This window comes from Colossoma macropomum, unplaced genomic scaffold (genome assembly GCF_904425465.1).
Source record: "Colossoma macropomum unplaced genomic scaffold, Colossoma_macropomum, whole genome shotgun sequence".
In the NCBI taxonomy this organism is placed as follows: domain Eukaryota; kingdom Metazoa; phylum Chordata; class Actinopteri; order Characiformes; family Serrasalmidae; genus Colossoma; species Colossoma macropomum.
Window position 1 is genome coordinate 34,072,012 of NW_023494802.1, and position 21,689 is coordinate 34,093,700.

Here is a 21,689-nt window from a genome sequence, read left to right on the forward strand (position 1 = left end):
AACACACACACACGCACGCACACTGTATTAAATCTACAAACAACGTCAGTGCATGAGGATTAAATCAACCAATACTGCCACCTTGTGCCCACTCTACATACAAGGCCATTGGAGGGAGTAACAGATGCTCAGGAAAGGCCACTGACTTCTCTGTCATAAATATAAAGTTGAGTGTTTTTCTCTTCTCCTGCTGAAGTGGGAATCACATCTTTATGGGCAGCGTGGCAGACATATGGATATATGTATGTATGTATTCGTATTCATAGAGAAAGAAAAAATTAGAACATTGAAACAATTTTTTTCTTATAGTTTATTTGCAGGAATTTACATATAAAACAAATGTATGTCTTCCAGCAGTCAGATAAAAATGTGTAGTTTTATCCAAGGTGGTTACAATTATTAATGTATTAATTACGTTATAATACGATGTATCCTTCTTATTATTATTCACAAATTCACACGTTTTAAGATGAACTGTGCTGTGCTGATGCTGGATTGTGTTGAATGGAATTGAACATAAACACCATCATGGCTTCTGGGAAATCCACGTGTTGATATCTGAAAAGAGAAAAGGGAAATATTAATTTTAGCCACCAATTGTTGTGCAGTCACAGCTCATATAACCGGATTGTCAGGAAGGTAAGGTTTTGTGTTTGATTGTACGTGGATTACCTCTGAATATTAATCCTGAAAATTATTGTAAGCGCAATTAGTACTTTGTGAAGCTTGAAGATTTCCTTGTACATTTGTAATATTGTGTTGTTTTGCATTTTCAATGGCTTCCTACACTGGAAATAATGCTGTTTGGAATCAACATGATTAAAATGTGTCAAGTGGTTGTTCATGAATGAAATAAAACGTCACACTTGCCAAAACAAATAACACACACACACACACACACACACACACACACACACACACAGATATATATATATATATATATATATATATATATGTTGAAAGCAACTGTGCAATTGTGTTGGTGTGACATTGTCTTTGTGGGCAACAACTTGACACAACAAAATCATAAACCATTTTTTGAGGGTGTTTAATATACCAGTGTATTCAAAATGGGGAAAGCAATTCATGTTGTGTACCCAGTATTTGCGCATGTTTGTGTTTCCTGAGCGGATGTTTTTCACTGTCTGCAGTTGTGCCTCTTAATAAGCCGAACTGTATGAGTTGGCATCATGTGTAGCCGATTTGTACCAATACTGTTCCAGTCCACTGTTTATTGCTACGTGTACTGAATCTAAAAGGTGAGCCTAATAAGGTCCCAAACAACGTGAAAGTGACACATTTGTACAGACTGGCCCGCTCTAAGGTAAACCGTGAGTCAGCCTGGCGTCCGCAAGCGCGCAGAACTTCAACCATAATTTACAGTTGCTGTACATGTAAAAGAAATTCCAAGCAAACTTCCAATTCCAGCCATATCTCCAGCGAGAAGTGCAGGGCAGTGCGAGTTCGATCTACCGCATGGAGGCCACAACAGGGCCGCGTCATTTCACAAGATAATCTTGTGCTAGTTAAAAACCATAATGCCCCTTTTGGGGTCTTGCCTTGCTAATAAGCGCTAAGCTGCGTCTGAGAGCATTGTTACAGCTGTCACGTTACAATTATGGATTTTGTTTTCGCGCAGATCCATCGACACAGATGACAGCAAGCGCTTGGAAAAGTTGGGGCCTGGAGCATCGAGTTGAGGGATTTGGCATTTGAATTTCCTGTAGTGAAAAATCCATTACGTGTCAACAGGCCAATACAAACAGTCTCACGCAGACCTCGACTATGTGCTGAGCTCGCAATTAGCAGAGCGCAGTTTGGCAGCTTCTAGCTTTTTCCCTTTCGTCTTGCAGCTAAGCCTCGCGCTCATGTCGCAGCTGCTAGTACACAATGTAAAAGATAAAGTCTTTTTTTGTTGTTGTTGTAGCAGCTCTGAACGAGCGCTTCTCGTCAAGTCAAAGGAAATACAGGCCAAACGGGCTCTCAGTTTATTGCCGCTTCCAACGCCTGAGACGCAGCCATGTGATTCGTCTTAAGGGCCGCAATAAAACACTTACAGCTCTTTTTCTCCCGAGTCACATACCAACAGCTGACTGTGAGCGCGCCGAGGTTTACTCGCAGCTCGCGCTAGTAAAGAAGCGAAGAGCGGCGCAGGCAAACAGTGGGGCAATATTAAATACCCCCTAATGAAAGGCTCTTACTTCAAAGCCGATCGAGAGTTATACTGTCGAAGATCAAAGACTCAGAACGTGCAGAGACACGTCACCTGCTTTGATCTTTTTCATTTTCTGACAGAGCGCAGGGTGAGGCGCAGGCCTAGCATAGGCGCTAAAGTAATGTAGGAGAGGAGAGACGGTAGGCCAGCAGTGCTGCGCTCAGCACGCGCTTATCTGCTCCTTTATTTCTCTAATTTATTCTACATTTGATGCAGCAAATCTGTGTTTATTTGCATGTGTGATGAGGCTCACACGCAGCTCACACTCAGAGCTTTTCTGACTTTGAGATCACGTTGATTAGCCGTTGACTCTGCAAACAAGGAAAGGTTTTGATTTATGGATAATATTTTTCTCTTGTTGTTTTCGGTATATTTAAAAAGCAAATTCGCAAAAATAAATAAATTAAGAAGTATTCACTAAAAAATGTAAATAAATAAATGAAGTCAATATGTACGCACAGAATATTTTGTGTAAATAAGAGGTGACTCACTAAGCTATAGTAATTAATCATAATCATAAATCATAAATATCGCAAATCTTGTATTTTATTGTTGTAAGAGCGCATTACTAAATAATAACCAATAACATATCAATAATAACAATTACTGCACTGGAATCTAACAATTTTGCACTTAGTATTATTATTTACGAATTATTATTATTTGCAATTGTAATATAAAAACAAGTAAAATAAAATACAATAAAAATAATAATATTTATTATTGTTATTATTATTATTATTATTATTATTATTATTATTATTTTATATTATTGCTGTTGTTGTTATAATAATTGGCTTACAAATCAACAACCAACATCAATATCATCAACAAACCAATCATCACCAACAACGTTAACAATAATAATAATAATAATAATAATAATAACAATAATAATAATAATAATAATTGTGTTATATTTTTATTGTGAATATTATTCATAAGTATTACTTTAAAAAACTAACCTCTAAACTAAATTATTGTTACATTTGTAAGCTATTTTCCTCTCTTCTGACTTAGATAATGTTATATAAAGTGATATTTACGTCAACATTAGCACATCTATATCCGATTGCTTTATGAATGAAATAAGTGTGGGCGAAATGCAAGCAGGCAACTATTTTTTTAACCTCGCTCAGTGTCTTCAAGCTCATTAATCCCCCTCTGTTCACAGCCAGGGCTGCATAAAGCACCATTCTTTCGTTAATGTCATTTATGTCTGAAATAAATTGAATTAATAAGCAGATTTACATACCTCACTCCTGTTTAGAGCCTTTTTCCCTGTCAGGCAGGGGCTAAACTCTGCTCTTCTGTCAATCTAATGTCGCGCGCACCTCTTTCAGGACCACTGTTTTTGGCCTCACACTTTCAGTCATGTGGACTGCATTAGGGTCACTCGCTCTGCACCACGCGCTCATTTCAAAACGCCCGTCTTTCCACTTTCGTGATCGAGGGGGATTTTACAGACCATTCAACCTGCGGAGCCACATTTGCATAAATCAGGTAAAAATATGGAGCTGTCCGCTCTGATTTCTCCACTGGTAGTGAGGTTTAATGTTTGAGGGCTAATACTGACCACAGAAGCCACACTAACGCCAAGTTAATCCGTAAAACTGTAAAGACTCGCTTCGCCATTCTGCTCGGAAATGATTCGAGACTCAGTTTGAAGCGCTGTCGCCCTTTTACATTGTGTGTAGGTAATTGCTGAGGAATAAGCAGGAGATAAGCGACCCACTGCACAGCCCCCCTAAAAGTGCAGACGGTAATTACTTCAGAGCTGGAAGTCTTCAGTTGGTTTTGTGACTTTTATGGCACCGAGGCGCGTTTGACGCATTCTTTAGTAAGATGCCCCCTCCCCCCCCGCCTCCTTCCTCCTGTCCCTTTTAGCGGCGAAATTATCAATACAATACAAATGGGGAAAGGAAAGGCACAGACGTTTCCCCTTTTACAACCAAGAAAAGCCCGAGGAAACGAAAAGAAAACAGATATTTCACACAAAATAATGAAATGATCTCCCTGTTCAAACTTCCTCAGTGGAGCTCTTTGACTGAAGTGTAAATAAGCCAATTTAGTGAAATATATATTAACCACTTTATACTGTAAATGCCCATGATGCCTGCTGTGGCGTAACGTTGGCGATTTAACCGGCAAATATATTCAATGTTAAGTAGCTTTAAGCTCTTATCATCAGGACAGCTATGCCATGCACAGTCCACTGTTTTAATCTAAAAACATAAACATATCATCTTTAAAATGTCATGCCAAGCAAGACATGGTGCGCAATAATCTGGACAGGCAGTTCGATGAGGTGAATTCGTGCATAAAACTCCAATATTCCCACAAACTCACTCACTGAGCATGTTGTTTGCCTCCCTCTCTGACTTATGACGCATTTGACGCATTGATTGTTGTACATTTAGGTCATATTTCCCTCCTTATCCAAAAGAGAGAGCGAGAGAGACCGAGAGAGAGAGAGAGAGAGAGAGAGAGAGAGAGAGAGAGAGAGAGAGAGAGACTGTTTTCCTTAAACATTATCAACTGAAACCAGTGGGATATGAAGCTACAAGCTACATATTCCCCTCGTACACAGCGCTCTCAATTGGTGGAGAGTGGTCAGGTGACGTTGTCATATTGTCCTTCCTTGAGCCAAGCCTTGGCTATAACACTTGGTTTGCGCGTCTTAACCGGAGACTAGAAATTAATATTATTGAAATCCCGCTTGAACTTCATTTGAAAGCGAGTTTGGAAGGCAGGAAGGAGAAGCGCGGTGTGTTGTGTTGTGAGAGTGAGAGTGTGTGTGTATGTGAGAGTGTGTGTGTGTGTGTATGCATGGGCGAGGGACACACACACACACTTAGGCGCGCAGAGAGGAAAGCGTGAGAGAGCCTGGGAAAAGGTGGGAAATAAGAAAGAAGGTAGAGTTGAGGAGAGGGCGATAGGGGGGGAAACAAACGACAAAACAAAACCGGCATGAATTCGTATTTCGCGAACCCGTCGCTCTCGTGCCATTTATCCGGTGGCCAAGAGGTTTTGCCCAACATGCCACTGAACACGAGCACCTATGATCCGGTCAGACATTTCTCGTCTTACGGCTCCACGGTGACCCAGAACCGGATTTACGCGTCCCCTTTCTACTCCCCCCAAGACAACGTGGTGTTCGGGTCAAGCCGGGGACCCTACGAGTACGGATCTAACGTGTTCCTCCAGGACAAGGACGTGCTCCCCAGCTGCAGGCAAACGAGCATGGGACTCAATGCGCAGAGCCACGTTGCTCAGGACTACAGCCTGGAACAAGCTCGAGGCGGGACGCAGGAGCAGAAGGGAAACATCCAGATCTACCCGTGGATGCAGCGCATGAACTCGCACAGCGGTGAGTTTACTCAGCAGTGGGGCTTTTGGGGGGGATCTACCCTGGTGGAAACGGCTCGCCCTTTTTACGATATGTCCTAGCAACGGAGCGGCTACATTTTATGGCCCCATAAACCACTGCTAAATCGTCAGACTATAAAAGGGCCCTTTTTTTTCAAAGAGGGGGAATCCCATTTGGCCAAAAGCTCTCTCTAAACTCCAGCACCAAAAGAATTAAAAAAAATTGCGCCTAGTTTTAAAATGCGCTGGAAATGGGAAACAAATTTCTGACTATTTTAAAGAAGTGAAGTTGTGGAATATTAGTGAAAAGTTTGCGGGGGAGAAAGTAAGAAAAAGTACGTCTCACGCACAATATTTTATTCATTTAAATATAATCTATTTAATATATAAAAGACAATGCAAATCAGCTGCTATTTCCCACTTGCAAATAGTTCCGTATGGATTTTTTATGCGTTGGTTACTTGTCATATTTGTTTATTCACTTCATATTTTCTCTTCATCGTTCTTTGTTTTTTTTCCATGTTGTAAACAGGAGTTGGGTACGGCTCAGACAGAAGGAGAGGTCGACAGATTTACTCCCGATACCAGACCCTGGAGCTGGAAAAGGAATTCCACTTCAATCGCTATTTGACCAGACGCAGACGGATTGAGATCGCCAACGCTCTTTGCTTAACAGAGCGCCAGATCAAAATCTGGTTCCAGAACCGCCGCATGAAATGGAAGAAAGAGACCAACCTAACTTCGACTGTAACCGGAACCGACTCGGGGCCAACACAGGAGGCAGAGAAACAGAGTGTTCAGGAGAAGACAGAAGAAGTGGAAAAGAATGACTAATAATACGTTTCTATGTTTTGTATTTTAATCCTAAACGCCTGTTAAACTGCAACGTAACTACCTAAACTTCTCAGAAATGCAATTGTAACTGCATGGACTGTATATTCTGCTATACCCTTTCCCTTTTCCCTATCAATACCACACAAATACTCACTTAGAGTAGAGAGAGAGAGAGAGAGAGAGAGAGAGAGAGAGAGAGAGAGAGAGAGAGAGTATACCCAGCGTTATGCAATTCACACCTCTTTGTATTGCCTTGTTTTTTGGCAGTGTGGATAAACAAATAAAAGAAAGTCACCAATACATGCTATTTGTGTGGTACCCAGCCCTAGTATTATCGTGTTTCTATAGCCTTGTAGACAGTTACTCTATGAAATGAACTGTGCGCTAATTGGATCAGTGGGCTATGCTTTTGTTTTCTCACTGATACAGTTTGCAAAAAATGTACCATCAGCATTTCAAATGTGAAGGAAAAAATATAGTCTATGCACATGTTGTGTTGTTTTGTTCTCGCTCATTTGTACAAAAGCACCAGCATTGACGGGATGAACCGTACTACCTAAACTCTTCTAACTTTTTGTGTTCATTTCATTCGCCTATATCCCGTCAGTGCATGGATGTGCAAAGCGCCGCTGTACTGGCTAAATATGTACTGTTCAGTGAATTTAATAAAATAAAACAAAATAAAAAACTCTTATAGCCATCATTATAATGTCTTAAAGCGAATAAATCAGCTATGAAAATGTAAAAAAAGAAAAAGAAAAAAGCAAAAAAAAAAATACCTTGGTTCGCAATTACAAGTCTATTGTTTGTCACACAAATGTGTATTATTTAATAAAATGAATTAAAGACAAAAGTGCTCGGTCTGCTTTGTCTACTTCATTTCTTTTTTTATAAACACATTATAGGTTGATTGTGCGCAACACTTTTCATTTTCCAGTTGAAACAACATGAACAAATGAAATATTTAATGCAATTTGGGGGAAAATTCTAAATTATTTTCAAAAGAGACTTTTCCTAATGTCAGTGTTGAGCTGTCTCTTCTTTATATAACATACAATGTATTGAATAAAGTTTTACATTATATTATAAAATAAGCATCAAAGCTCTAAGTTATTCTTCTCCGAATGGTTTTAGGGACTGCGGAAAACATAAGAGGATTACAGTACGGTTTACTTGCCTGGGTAACGTGGCGCCTAATTTGAGGGACTGTTTGGTCAATAAATGAACCAGGCCACCTGTGTGAAGTGATTTTTGGTTAAAAATTCCACCAATGTACAGTTACGGCCAAATAGTCACAGTGACAACTGTTACTTTATGGTACCCTTGCAACAAGATCTTAGAACATCAGAGCATCTCCATTTGTCTTCCTTAAAAGAACATCCGCACAAGCTAATTGAGATGGACAATAGAAATTTCAATAGAAAGAAAGTGATAGGCCTATGTCATTACAACAACATAGGAAAGGACTATCGCGCGCGCGCACATGTATATGTGAGATACTGTGTCAGCTTTGCCCAGTATCAGACACCAGATGACGCTCTTGTCTAACTGTCTCGCCCCTTTTTGCCCAGACCCCTAGATGGTCTCCATACCACGAATTTATCGGACACGTTCCCCCAATCCATCAATAACCTCCTGGGGATCAAGCCAATTTATGACTGGCCAACATTTGCACGTGATTCTATTTAAACTTCCCATATTTGGGCATTACACGTTGCATCTCGAAAAAAAAACGCAAATGATATCCCCCCACCTATAAATCCTGCTCTTTTTTAGGACAAACCCCCTCAACTTCCAAAAAAGAGACATCAAATCCAATAAACAGTATAAACAACAACAACAAACAACCTATGTATGCTTTATGTTGATTTCTGGTGTAACTGCGTGTTTATGGTGCTCGAGTCCTGTCTAGGCTGTTTTGTTTCGGAAGTAGAATGAGCTCGTACGTAGGGAACTCTTTTTGTAAGCCGACGCACGACGCGTCCTCTTTCACCATGCACACTTTTGGCAACTATGGGTCTCTCTCAGAGTTCCACCAGTCCAATTATGCTTACGGAGGGCTCGATCTCAGTGGAGCTCTAGCCCCTGAAGTGTCCTCCAACTCCCCGAAACGGGAGGCGATGAGCACACACGACCGTGCCAGGATCAACGCACCACCACCACATCGACAGCCCTGCGCAGCGGTGGGCTCCCCAAGCCCCGTTAGCTCACGCGGGTACAACTTGCTCGGTCACGGACTGTTGAGCCAAAAAGCCGAGGAGATTATGGAAGTTACGGAGAAGCCCAGCGGCAAGAGCCAGGCTGGAGATGTGAAGCTGGAGAGCACTCCAACGATCAAACAGCAAACTAATTCGACTGAGCACCAGACCCAGTCGCAACCGCAGATCTATCCGTGGATGACCAAGCTGCACATTAGCCACGGTAAAGTTACATTTAATGCTTTTTTTAAAGGAGAGAAAAACTGTGCATCTCTCATTCTCGTCATCACATCTCCTTCCTCTCCGTGTTTTTGTCCCTCCATACTTTTTTCCTCTTGAGTTTTATAGGCCAAAAGCAGGAAATAATAAAACTCGCGGTCGTAAATTTTATGACAAAGGCATCCATTGCTCGTAAACCTGTCCTGTTACTGTGAAGAGGTGATCTGCGGCCAAATTTACTGCGATATAATTGGATAAGAGAAACAAAAATAGAAACAGCGACAAATGCAGATTCAGATATGGGCGTTTGATTTCTTTCCAAGAAATCATTTAGCGTTTGGGTGAAAATGGGAAAATGGGAAGATGCGCTTTCTGCACTGAAAACGGGACAGAGGACAGAGTCCCATCCAATTTTCGGCTGTAAGACTCTGTTTTAAAAATGTCATTCCCTTCACGTTTAGCACTTAGTGGTTTTCAGTGGTGTGACTGGCTTAAGCAGCTCTAAAAGTAATACTTCCAAATGGAACCACAGCAACAGCTTCTTTAATGCCAAAATCACGTGTACATTTAGAAAACTGGGGGAAATTTTTGCTGGGCATTTTTTAAGTTCCATTCCATTTTGCAAGCTCCACCATAGTCGTGCTTCATCAGCCTCATACTTTTTATTTTTAATGTTTTTTGTTATTTCATCGTGGTTAGATCTGTATTTCTTGTGGATGGTGTGCTAGAGGACTTCATCATTTGCACTGATGCAAAAAATGCATGTGGAAGAACGTCGCAAATGCTGTGCAGGAGATAACCAATATGTTTCTGATGCCACCCCAGAATCTGACGGTAAAAGGTCACGAACCAGTTACACCCGCTACCAGACTCTGGAGTTGGAGAAAGAGTTCCATTTCAACCGATACCTCACACGGCGCAGGCGAATCGAGATCGCCAATAACCTCTGCCTAAACGAGAGGCAAATCAAAATCTGGTTCCAGAACCGCCGCATGAAGTGGAAGAAGGACTCAAAACTGAAAGTCAAAGGTGCTCTTTAATGTGATGGCATGGTGAGAGAATTATGGCATGGCAACGTGCAAACAGGATGGAAATCCAACCTAAGTTTATCACAGTACCTTCAATGTTTGGAAATGATTTCATGCCTTTTAAGTACAGGCCATACAGGCCGTTAACGTGTTTGTAAAATTGTGGTTATGTAATATGTATTGTCCCATCACTTGTTCAGTTCATAAGACTGCGAGAGAGGAGGGGCGTATGTGGGCCACGCCCACTCCTGTTTATTTTACAATATAGGTTGGTTGTGGAAATGTAACTATAGTGGTTGGAGACAGTTTATTGTTTATGGGTAAAGAAAAAGGAAATATTGTTTTGTTTCAAAATGTGTAAATATGTGATCTTTGAGCTTTCAATATGAATTAATTTGCCTTCTGTATGTTACTTTTGTATGTCTGACAGAATATGTCTGTATATTGTACTGTCTAACGTGAACGCGTCAACAATACGAGCACAGTAATGATGAACTGCACGCAACGCGAGTAACTGAGCATATATTGTCATATTATTCACTGTACGCTGCACTATCACGCTAAGTCTTTGTGTTTACTTACCCTGTGGTTTTATTTTGCTGTTGAAGACTTTAAATGGTCAGTCTGATTTTCTACCAGTAAAGTAAACAGGGGCACGGCCAGTCAAAGGCTGACCAGTGTAATGTTACATAGTCCAATGTTGCACCACTTTTTATTAATTTTTTTAGTCTTCAATTGATAAAAAGTGTGATCATGTGTTTCTCCATTTTTTAGGGGCTAAATACGTCTAAATGCTTAATTCTAGTTTACAAGCTCTGTATATAAGTGAAATAATGTGGTGGCCTCACGATTAAATAAACTTACGACTGAATAGCCTTCAAATCGCAATTCTGATTGCTTCATAACTTTCTCCACCAGAAGAAAAGAATGTCCACCAAATATTAGATTTTTTTTATGTTCTTCCGCTCATAGCTAATCCCTCCCAAAATAAATCTCTCAAGAAGCTTTTTTATATTTTTGTACATTCTTAAAAATAATGGCTCATTAAAGGTTCTTGGCTGCAGGGGAAAATGTAATTGATATAAAAAATTTAGGTCATGTGAAGGTTCTTCAAATCTCAAAAAGGTTCTTCACACGAACATCTCATTTACAAAAACGTCTCAACCATTGAGGCACATTTATTTCTATTGTATTTCGTGCTTTGGCTGGATTCCTCATTATCCTGCACAGGCCTTTGCTTACCCTTATAGTTTTCAACCATGACCTGCTTTCTTTCTGTTCATGAGTCTATGAGATAACACTACATGATGTTGGTTGTTATTTAAATGTTTGGCTCCATATTTCGTTACAAGTAAACACAAAGTGCTCGAGGACCAAACTATTCGTCCACCAAATAATGAGGCACGATGGGGCTTTCCCCGGCCACCAATTATTTACAGTAGCCCTGAGACAGAGGCGCATAAAACTTTATGACCCCAATAAAGTTTTACTGCGTTTCCTCACACCTCTCAAACACTGACAACTGTTTCCTTTTCAGCAGAGCAGCGGAAGTTTACACGCGCGTTTCAAAGAGCCGCTTGGACGAAAAGTACACATCGCACACAGATTCGCATTTAAACGTTTAAACAGTCTCAAAACGCCGAGTCGATTGCGTAATTGCGTCATGCATCACAGAAAGGTTGCATTTAAAACTATTTTAATGTATCTTATTGTAGCATAACAGCCTTCCTTCAATCGAGACTCATGCCTTCACTAAATTGCTATGTTGGGTTACTTCATTTTTTTCATTGTTCCTTCATTCCTTTTTTCTTCAGTGGAAATCTGTCATTAAGATGAACTGACATATTACATAACAGGTCCTCACATGCCTTGTCTGTCACTCAAGGTCGAGAAAACAGTAGATACACCATCATAAATATATTATTATAAATAATAATAAAAATTAATGTGTGTTTATTTATTTATTTATTTATTTATTTACGTTGAATTAACTGAAGAAATTAAGCTTCATTACTGTTCTCCCTTTTTTTGTCCTCCTCAACCTAACCACTACGTTTTTTCAGTTCAACGACCTTCAAAAAACCTCAATCTCCCGCATAACAAAACAGCATTTTAACATTTTTAAGCAGCTTTTCTAGTCGCTCTTACTCACCTACGCTGAAGTTTCAGAAACACTCGCTGGCTCACACGGCAGAACTGTGGCTACTAAGTTGCTTTTTTAAAAGTAAGCCCCTCTTTTTAGCTTTCTGGCCACGTATTTTGAAGTTTTGAGGGTTATTTATGCCGATTGCCTTAAGCTGGACCTGCGAGTGGTTCAGGGAGAGCACGTGGGGTCATTAGAGTGGGTTTTATGGCCTGGAAGACCTGACAAACCCTCAATATATTTACATCATATATAATCTTAACTGTCCGGAATCGCAGCTGTTGGCTCGCCTTATCTCGGAGAGAACGGCTTTAGAGCGGTTAGTGCGGCAGGCTCGCTCGCGCCGGGCTCTGCAGTCCGGTAAAGTTCGACTCTCGCAAATGGATCCCAGGCGGTCGCAGTAAGTTAATAAGCTTGTTTCTCCCCTTTTAAATTAAATATGCACTTTCCTTTGCAACACTCTCGGGAATTAATCAGCGCGGCTGATTCAATTGTTCTTTGAGAAATTGGCTCATGGAGCGCGTAATGCGTTCTTCTCCTGTTCTCCTCTTCAAATTCTTTCTCCGCTTGGATAGAATTGGTGCTGATGCCCGAGCTGGGAAGTTTAGGAATTAGAGCTTCTTGGACTGTAATTATTTGTATCTATCTATTTTTTAATAGCGACTATGAGGGCATTACTTCTTAAAATCCTCAAAAAGGATATTGGGTCCATACTTCAAAAGAAATTGTCTTTTTCCAGGCTTGGGCTGCACCATCTCTCAGAATTAACGCGGTGAATTTTGCATTTTCTTATTGTGAAATGATTAGGCCAAGTCTCTGTTTGTTGTGGAGGAACTGGTGAAGCTTAGAGCGCTTGTATTAGGTTGCAGATGAAAGCCCAGAGCGCAGCACATAGATCTTTAGATGAGACATTATGGGGGGTCATGTACAGGGCAGAGCTGCAATGCTGTGCAGTGGGGTCATGTACAGGGCAGCGTGGACAACAATGCACAGGAACACGCTTAAGCCAACAAAAGTCAAAAGCCACTCCCAGCTCTTCATATCTCCTTATGTGTTTCATAACCATGCATGCCTTATATTTGGTATTTAAATACATCTGTCACATTCCGCAGGCTGGGTCTTATGAAGAAAAAAAAACACCCAGCCATTGTTATTTGTTGGCTTTGCTCGAGATATTCTGCGGTTTTTCATTTGACAGACGAGGCCCCGCTTGACCATTATAATCAGGGTATGAAAAGTTTAAGCCATAGCTTTCTTTACGATGTTATATTTGGACTAAGAGACCTGCGGCCTTCTCTTCAGTCAGACGCCTCTCTTTTTCTCTAAGCCTGGCTTGCTGGAGCTTGAAAAAGACTCTGCTCTGCCGCTTTCTTTGTACATGGTTGACTTTATATGTTACTGCATTCTGTGGCTTATTAAACATATGCTACATTTCAAGAAGAAATATTTGAAAATGAACTAATAAGGCTTCTTCGTGGCTCAGCCTCATGATGGTTAATGTTGTACAGCTGTCATATATTTGCTTTCACATGATGAAATGAGCCACTGATAAATCATTTTTAGAAAAAGTTTTCCATGTTTGCTTCAAATCCCTGTATATTCCCAAATGTTGGAAATAATATTAAAGAGAAAATGGTTTGAGGCCTTCACATTTAAGGGTCCCTGTCATTTTAACACAGCCTGACCTTGCTTTCTCGCATAAGGAATCAATCCACACTGTGGCTGTGCTTGGCCGTAGTTCAAAAATCCCAAACTAGCAGGATCCCTGCACTGCAAATTTTAGTGTTTGCTCTGAAATGGTTTCTCAAGGGTAGAGAAACTCTCGATGTGCGGTGCAGGCGTACCGAAGGACCAGGACTCTTTGAATCCATGTTGAGGCTGTAATGAAAGGGTGCTCTTTGACACCAAGAAGGCTACCGAAGAAGGTTTAGGGCTCTAAAAAGTAAAAGGTGCATTTTGCAATAGATGGTTTCTTGAATAACCATTTTTGTGAAAGAGAAATATGAGCGAGCATGAAGAACATTTTAAAAGTCACATAATATCAAGATTTTATACCAACTAAGGTTTTGCCTAGAACTGTACATCCAAACACCATTTAGGAACATTTATTATTAAAATGTGCAATTAAAGCAATATGTCATCAATATGTCCTCTTGCATACTGTTATTAAACCTACACTCTTAGCAGAAAGGACTCTATATTGCACCAAAAAAGATCCTTGACTTGTAACAATAGAGGAACCCTTTTTGGTTCTATATAGGACCATTTTAGAAGGTTCTGTAAACAACCACATACAACAAATTTTCAATCATAGAGAAGAACCATGTCACCTTGCTAAAAAAATTGGTTCTTCAAGTTGTCATAGTTCTCTATAAAACCATTGCCTGTACTGAAGAATGTAAAATAATGTTTTTAAATTATAGATATATAGAGTATCATAGAGGTTCTTTTTTAAGAAGAAATATCCCTTGAAATCCGTTCAGTGTTACATAGTAGTGAATGTGTTCAGAGTGGTCTCTGCTCTGCTGTATGATGATGATCCATAGACTGTGAAGCTTTTAAGAACTGAGTCACAGCCATAAAAAAGGAAATGTTAATGTAAAGATAGACACTGTTCAGAGAATGATGTTAAATTTGTACTCGGAATATAATGATGGCAAGAAAATGGGCTAGTTTTGATGGAAGATAGACAGAAACCAGTATTATAATTATTATTATTATTATTATTATTATTATTAGTTATTTTTTATTATTATTATTAAGGCTGATTCATTTTTAATTATTTCAAATGTGTTACCAGTACACTCTTAAAAATTAATGTGCCAAATAATAAACAAAAGGTTTTTGGGTGATACCACAAAAGAACCTTATTGGCTCGCTGAAGAAGCTTTCAATGGATGGTTTTTAATGAAAATGGGATATGCACATTTTAAAGCTTAAACAAATGTTCTGAATCTGAAGGTTTTTCCTAGAAGCATTTGTCTTGAGACAAGAACCATTAAGGAACCTTTACTTTCAAGAGACAATGTTTCTGAACAGTGTTTGAGCTTAACTGCAAAACAGACCCCCTACCTAGCAACACTCTTGAAAAAAGGTGCCAAAACTGTTTTTTTGGGGGGTTTTTTTAGCAATGTAATAGAAAATCATTTTTGGCTCCCTCAGGAAACATTTTAGTAAATGAGATGTGTGAGTGTTAAAGAAGTTTCCCGTAATGTAAAGGTCATTTACCAGTTTAAGCTTCTTCCTAGAATCTTTTTCTTTATACTTTTTGGAGCTTCTTTAAACCTTTGAAAGGTTCTTCACACTCACAAATCGCGTTCTCTAAAGAACCATTGATTAAAAATTTGTTCAAGGAAACCAAAGTTCCCAATAATCATTTTTGTTGTATTTAAGAGTGTACAGTTATACCTCAGCTTTGTGATCTTAGGCCATTCATGATTGATGGTCATTTTCGATGTCAAAGCAGTTTCTGTGTTGCAGCCTCTATAATGAGGTGCAAGCACAAAAATGCAGTTTGACCGTTCTCCTTAATTCTTATGTACACTGACTCCCTCTCAGTGTAAGTATTCGAAGAAATACTACTGGGACTGAAGAGTGTGCAGAACTGAGGCCTTTTCTGTCTATTCTTATGGTTGTAAATACCACTGAGTTGTAAATACCACGGCCAGTCAAAGGGCTTTCCTTCAGGGCAGTGTGATGGAGACATTTCTGTAGTTTCTCAGAGGTAGGGTTGAAGCAGGAGTGCTGACTTCAAGGTATGACGTCAAAGAGCAGAAAAGTCACTCTTTGAGTTCACTTAAAGTTGGTTTGTTCATTGTCGTCAATTCAGAGCAGATTCAGCTGTCAAAAGAGAAAAAGGGTTTATGTTGCTTACATCAAATTGACCAATGCACTGATTATGTAACTAATGCTGCTGTTGGGACAAAACCTTGTATCTCAATTTTTGGTTGTGTTTTAACGTCTCTTGTAAAGTTACTTTATCTCCCATGAACTTACTTTATAAGAGAAAGAAAAAGACCTTCTTAACTTTTTTTGTATTCTAAGTCATTTTGAACAATTTCTATTGGTCAATTTGCCAAGAAATTTTGAGACAATGTAAATGGTAGCTGCCATTTTCAAATTATATGATAAAAGTGAAAAACATCAACAACAGAGATAGAAAGTTTTGTTCTGACAGTGATGATATTGTAAGTGCATGACTACGTGAGCTCTTATACTCTTACAAATTAAAGTTCTTACATGGTTCTAAGAAATACCTCTAATTGCCATGGAACCTTAGAGGTTCTTTAAATGTTAAAAACATTGTTCACACTAACACATTTAAAGAGCCATGGATTGAAAACTTTTCTTAGGGAACCAACATTGCTTGCTCTCTTGTATTGCTTCAAAAAGCCCTTTCGGAACCTTTATTTTTCAGAGTGTTGGAGAAAGTCTCAACATCAGCTGATGGCCATCAGCCCTGGAGGAAAAATAAAGGTCAGAACGAAGGTGAAAATGATAGAACAAAGCTAGCCGAAGGTCACTTCATTGAGTATTTGGCTGTGATGTGGCAGGTTGCAGGTCTGAGCCTGCATCACAGTATTATTACAGTAGCAGATGTTTTCCTGTCTCTTGAAAACACTGTGTTTGTTTATAAACTCATCCAAATGTGACCTCTAATGGAGCTGGCATGAGGGCTGTTTCACATGTCAGCAGGAAGTTTGGTCTGGCTATTGCTGCTCTACAGATTGTGTTGACTGCATAATAGTTTATGATTGTATCTTGAAAGTGTTGCCTACACTGTCTCATAAGGCTTCTTTAGCTTCTACAGTTTCAGCTAAACACGGGCCTCTGCTGTAACCTTGGAGATCCTGTACACGTTTGTGCTTTTCATGATCTAATACGCGCAGCTCATGTCAGTTGAGGGCTGTTGAGCTCGGAATATTAAGCCAAGAAAGAAACATATAAAGCCAATTATAAATATTAGAGATGTTAAGCCAAGAAAGCAGAAAGCAAGTCCTTTGCTTCTATTCTGTGAATAACATCCCTTAAGGGGCGATTCTACCAATTTTTAGTTTTAAATCATATTTTCATTATTAAAATACAAACAAAGTCATTCTGAGAAGTTTGATGTGAAATGTTTTGTTGTAGAAAAACTTACTGAGTCAGAGTCGTTCACTGTGGTGGCGGATGTCTGAAGAGTTTAATGCCTCTAAAGCTACCAGTGCAAAACGTTATTTCATGAAATGGTTATGGGGTAATAGTTTTGGGATAAGGTTTAAGCCTTATATACTACATATTTTCATGACAGAAAGGTACAAGAAGGGTGTTCTAAGGCACAATAGTCCCCTAAGAAAACATGTTTTCAGATTTACCACTATTTTTTACCATTATTAACATTATATATATAAAAACTCAGAAGGCACATGTATGTTCACTGGTCATTTTGGATAGTAAATAAAATGGCTATATTTGCATTATGGCTGTAATAGAAGTCATGACCCTGGTTCATTATACCACCATTGTAAAGAAATCTGAGCTGGTAAGTTTCTTTTTCACATCAGAGCAATCTGGTGGAGTTTACATTGCAGCCATTGAGACAAAATTGTGAAATATTGATGGATGTTTTAAGTGTATTGTGAAGATAATGTTCCTCATATTGATACTTAATTAAGTTTATAAATATAAACTCATTCAAATGCTTAAACTCTTGTCAATGCACTACATTAGGCAATCCTAACTTGTAATCTTAAATTAGAGAAAAAAAGACTTCAGTGTGTTTTCCAGTTATAGGAAGTGAATGAGAAGATTGCTTAATTTTCAAGTGCACCATTTCCCCATGAACAAAATATACTAATACAATTTTGCCTTTCAGTTTACTTACTTTTGGCAATAATTTACATAAACATATTTCAATGGTGTGGAAAATATGCACACATTTGAATAAAAATATGCAAATTCAATGCACTTCCTTCAGACTCAAATTGTACGTTCCAGGAAGAGTTCAGGATCTAATGCACCTATATTGTGTCTAATTAAACCTGGGAAGACATAACTGAATGGCATTAAGGTGCAAACTCATACATATGCTCTTCCAGTGTGTATGTGGGCACTGTATGGTATAAGAAATCGGAAAAGAGTAACAAAAACACCAACAGCCAATAGGGGGCGCTGTTTTATATCCCTCTGTTTGTTCTCCTGCATTCGGGGTCAGCTCACTGTCCTCCTTTTCAAGTTTTAAGGAGAAATAATCCTCACTGCACTACCACTCTTGTGATAGCTCCACCACACCTTTCGAGGAGAATGGAAAAGCACCCAGGGCATTTAGACGAGGCACTCAGAGGGATGACTAGAAAGGAGTTACAATGTTAGATTTGCCTCCCACGTTCTGTTCATAAGTTCCTGTTAGGACAGGAGCACACAGGTCCCAACAAGTCTTTGGTAAATCTCATAGCATGCTTATGTTTAGAAAACCCAATGATAAGAAACACTTGTTTCATGACAGAGTTAGAGATGTATTAGAGATGGTATTTGGCCCATTGTGGTAGCTTATGGCCCTGCAAAATATCCTTTGTTACCTGAGGAAATGTTCACCAAGGGTGGCTAAGGCCGTCAAAGGCACAGATTGTTTTAGGCGGTGACATTTTTAAAAATTCCAATTAATTTTAGATTTTATGAAAACTTCTTGCCAAACAAGAGATTTTTAGGAAGACTTCTCTGGCTCTACTTTTTATTTCTCGCTTTTTTTTATATATATATTCTTATCTTATCTTTCATAGAGAAATATGATTGTTGCTTGTACGTAATAAAGTGTCTTTGAAGTCCAGCATAGTACAAAACTGAACCTGACATTGTTCAATATTTATTTATTTACTTATTTATTATAAGTTTCTTCTTCATCAAAAGGGAGATTTTGCATGTGGCCCCCCGAAAGGGTGGGGTCAGTTTTAGATCTTCCATTACTGCCAAAAATAAACAAATCCATCAAGGAAATCATTCTGAAAATAACCTGAGCTAAATGCATAACATTGTCCCAGTTAAGAGGATCATGCCTTAGGACAGTTCACTTAAGTCACCCTCAGAAACAAAAGGGAGAGAGAGAGAGAGAGAGAGAGAGAGAGAGAGAGAGTATTAGATCAGATAATCAGATTATAGTGTCATTAATTGTTATTTTTTGTGTTTGTCCTTGATTGAATTATTATTGGTGGATTGTTAGCATTTAGCCATGTTGCAGATCAAAAATATAATTTTCCTTTTTAATCAATTTCGGTTTTTCCCTCTTCCCCCACTTTCTCCCTCTCCACCTTTCAGTCTCTCTAACAGAAAAGAAAAGGATAAATTATGAGAAGAGGGCAGAGAGCTTGGCAGAACCGGTAAGTCTTGGTTTTTAATCTTCTGACCCGTCCAAACCTACCTGTCCTTTCTTGTTTCGCTACGGAGCAAACACAGAGGGCAGTGTTCTCTGAGAAAGGCCGCTGAAAGACCTCTCGGTCTGTTAATAATTGCTAAAAAGCTGTGTATTATAATGCTAGACCTGCATGCTTTGAACTGATGGAAACAGAGCCATGATGTCATTAATAAAAACATTCCATTTAAACGATAATAAACCTTATCAAAGTGTTACATTATAATTCCCCATGCGAAATAATAATAATAATAATAATAATAATAATAAAATAATTTATCTTTTAGAAATACAGAATATAGTTTGACAATTACAGAGATGCTGGAAAGGCCAGAGATTGAGTGTATTAAACCACCAAACTCATTGATCCAAAATCAATGGCTATAGGTCAATATTTTCCAATTACATATAATGTCTAAATAATTATAAGCAGAAAACCTATTAGTCATTTGTTTTTAATTAACGTTTAAATATACGTCCTTTAACAGGTGACTAATAATATGAATTCATGTTAAAACTCTACCTACATAGGTATAGGTACTCGAAAATACCGCTTTGAAAATATGTATAAATAACTACACACCATATTATAGAGTTCCCCGGAACTTCTTAACTAACTGCCTTATTATCTAAATGCTAGACTGCTTTTGGGAAACTCCACTTATCTCCTATTCAAACAGAAGGTATTCAGAGCCATTCAGAGATTCATCTTGCCAGTGTTGGATAACGTACTGTCCAGATAACATACAGTACCAAGCGATCAGTTAATCATGCACAGGAAGGATATTTCTGTGAAATCGAATTTAGCCCACAGAAAGTTCTAGAACAACTAGAACTAGAACAAGTCGTGGTAAAGGATTTACTGAAGCACTTATTTGTAGTTCACTAGTTATTTGGCTGATATTATGATGTGATGCTCTGATACTAAATTATATTCTAGTTTCGACATTCGCATGAAAGGAAAATGGAGATTTAAAAAAATAGCTATTATCTCTAATCTTAAGCTAGAAAGAACCGTTACAGTGGCTCAGCCCTAGTGGTACTTATTTGTAGTTAATCAGTTATTTGGCTGCCCTTGAATGACATCAGATAATGTGTCAGTTCCGAGACTCAACTGAGAAGCAAATGGAAAATAATAACAATAAAAAAAGAAATGAATAAAATGGAAATTAGCATTAAAATAACAGGCTGACTAGGAGTTTATGGAATTTAAAATCGTAACCTATTACTCTTTCAGAAAAAAAGAAAATGAAAAGGAGGCCAGTGCGTCTGTCTGTCTATCCATCCATCCATCTATATCATTTTTGGGAAAAAAAACATTGGCTAACTTATATTCGCCAATTACTCTCAGAAATCTGAAAAATAATAACAAATTCATAAAAATAAATGGGCATCTATCTATCTATCTATCTATCTATCTATCTATCTATCTATCTGTCTGTCTATCTATCTATCTATCTATCTATCTATCTATCTATCCATCCATCCATCCATCCATCCATTCATCCATCTATGGAAAAAGAAAAAAGCTTAACTAAGCAGGGTTGATATTGTAACCAATTACTCTTTCAAACACTGAAAATAGTAAGAAAATCTATACATATCTGTCTGTTTTTCCGTCTGCCCATCTTTCCATTTATCTTACCATATTTCATTTTTGTAATAAATAAATAAACAAATAAATAAATAAACATAATAAAAGACTAAGTAGGTTTGGACACTGCAACCAATTCCTCTGTCAAAACTAAAAAAAAGGACATCTATACGCCTGTCTGTCTGTCTGTCCATCTATCCATCTCTCTATCTTCCTATCTATCATTTGTGTGTTATCAAAAAAAAAAAATTCACTAACGTACAAATGAAACATCAAGCAAGTTCGCCCGCGGGGCTCGTTTTCTCCCCCCCAACTCTCTACATTATAACTAGTTATTGAGCTTGGTGTTGGATCTGAGGCCATTTGTGTGCAGAAGGAATTCATCGTTGTTCGCTCATCAATAACCGCTTGGCAGTGAACTATTGGAACGAGTCAAACGCGGGAGGTGAACTGCGGGTCAGGCTGTCTAACTAATATTAAAATGCGTCCGCAACACAGGAGCTGGGTCGAGTGGGTGGATGAGGGCGTTTTCAAGCTGGAGGGGGTGGACTGAGAGAAGGGGGGGACCCCAATCACGGCGAACTCAAGTGGTAGCCCAACATTTAATAGAGGAAAGAAATGAAGCGAGAGTGTTGTTTCTTGGTAGCTTTGTTTGGTACAGGCCTACGGTTCTGGTTCTAAAATTGGTTCTGGCCATCCGAAAAC

At 38.8% G+C, this 21,689-nt stretch overlaps 3 protein-coding genes across 7 annotated transcripts in view; all 3 read left to right on the plus strand.

Moving 5' to 3' along the window:
• The window catches only part of hoxc3a (homeobox C3a), a 73,734-nt gene that overhangs the window by 27,452 nt on the left and 24,593 nt on the right, over positions 1 to 21,689 (plus strand). For 2 of the 5 annotated variants that reach the window (XM_036590865.1, XM_036590863.1), the window contains exon 2: positions 19,297 to 19,358. The exons of 1 other annotated variant lie outside the window; for it this stretch is intronic. The gene's annotated coding sequence lies outside the window, so the exon portion shown is untranslated. Of the gene's footprint in view, positions 1 to 12,127; positions 12,407 to 17,366; positions 19,359 to 21,689 lie in introns of those variants that run through there. 2 more of the 5 variants (XM_036590866.1, XM_036590864.1) reach the window with 2 other exon arrangements.
• On the plus strand, positions 3,595 to 7,223 carry hoxc6a (homeobox C6a). Its single transcript, XM_036590868.1, has 2 exons — positions 3,595 to 5,585; positions 6,117 to 7,223. The coding sequence occupies exons 1-2, from the start codon at positions 5,186 to 5,188 to the stop codon at positions 6,416 to 6,418; spliced, it is 702 nt and encodes a 233-aa protein (XP_036446761.1). The 5' UTR covers positions 3,595 to 5,185; the 3' UTR covers positions 6,419 to 7,223.
• Positions 8,240 to 10,825, plus strand: hoxc5a (homeobox C5a). The gene is made up of 2 exons (XM_036590869.1): positions 8,240 to 8,839; positions 9,661 to 10,825. The coding sequence occupies exons 1-2, from the start codon at positions 8,353 to 8,355 to the stop codon at positions 9,873 to 9,875; spliced, it is 702 nt and encodes a 233-aa protein (XP_036446762.1). The 5' UTR covers positions 8,240 to 8,352; the 3' UTR covers positions 9,876 to 10,825.

Bases quoted from the DNA above. Each gene is read 5' to 3' on its own strand.
- hoxc5a (XM_036590869.1), top strand. From the start codon at position 8,353: ATGAGCTCGTACGTAGGGAACTCTTTTTGTAAGCCGACGCACGACGCG. The intron at 8,840-9,660 runs GTAAAGTTACAT...ATGCCACCCCAG, and splicing joins CAAGCTGCACATTAGCCACG to AATCTGACGGTAAAAGGTCA.
- hoxc6a (XM_036590868.1), top strand. From the start codon at position 5,186: ATGAATTCGTATTTCGCGAACCCGTCGCTCTCGTGCCATTTATCCGGT. The intron at 5,586-6,116 runs GTGAGTTTACTC...TGTTGTAAACAG, and splicing joins GCGCATGAACTCGCACAGCG to GAGTTGGGTACGGCTCAGAC.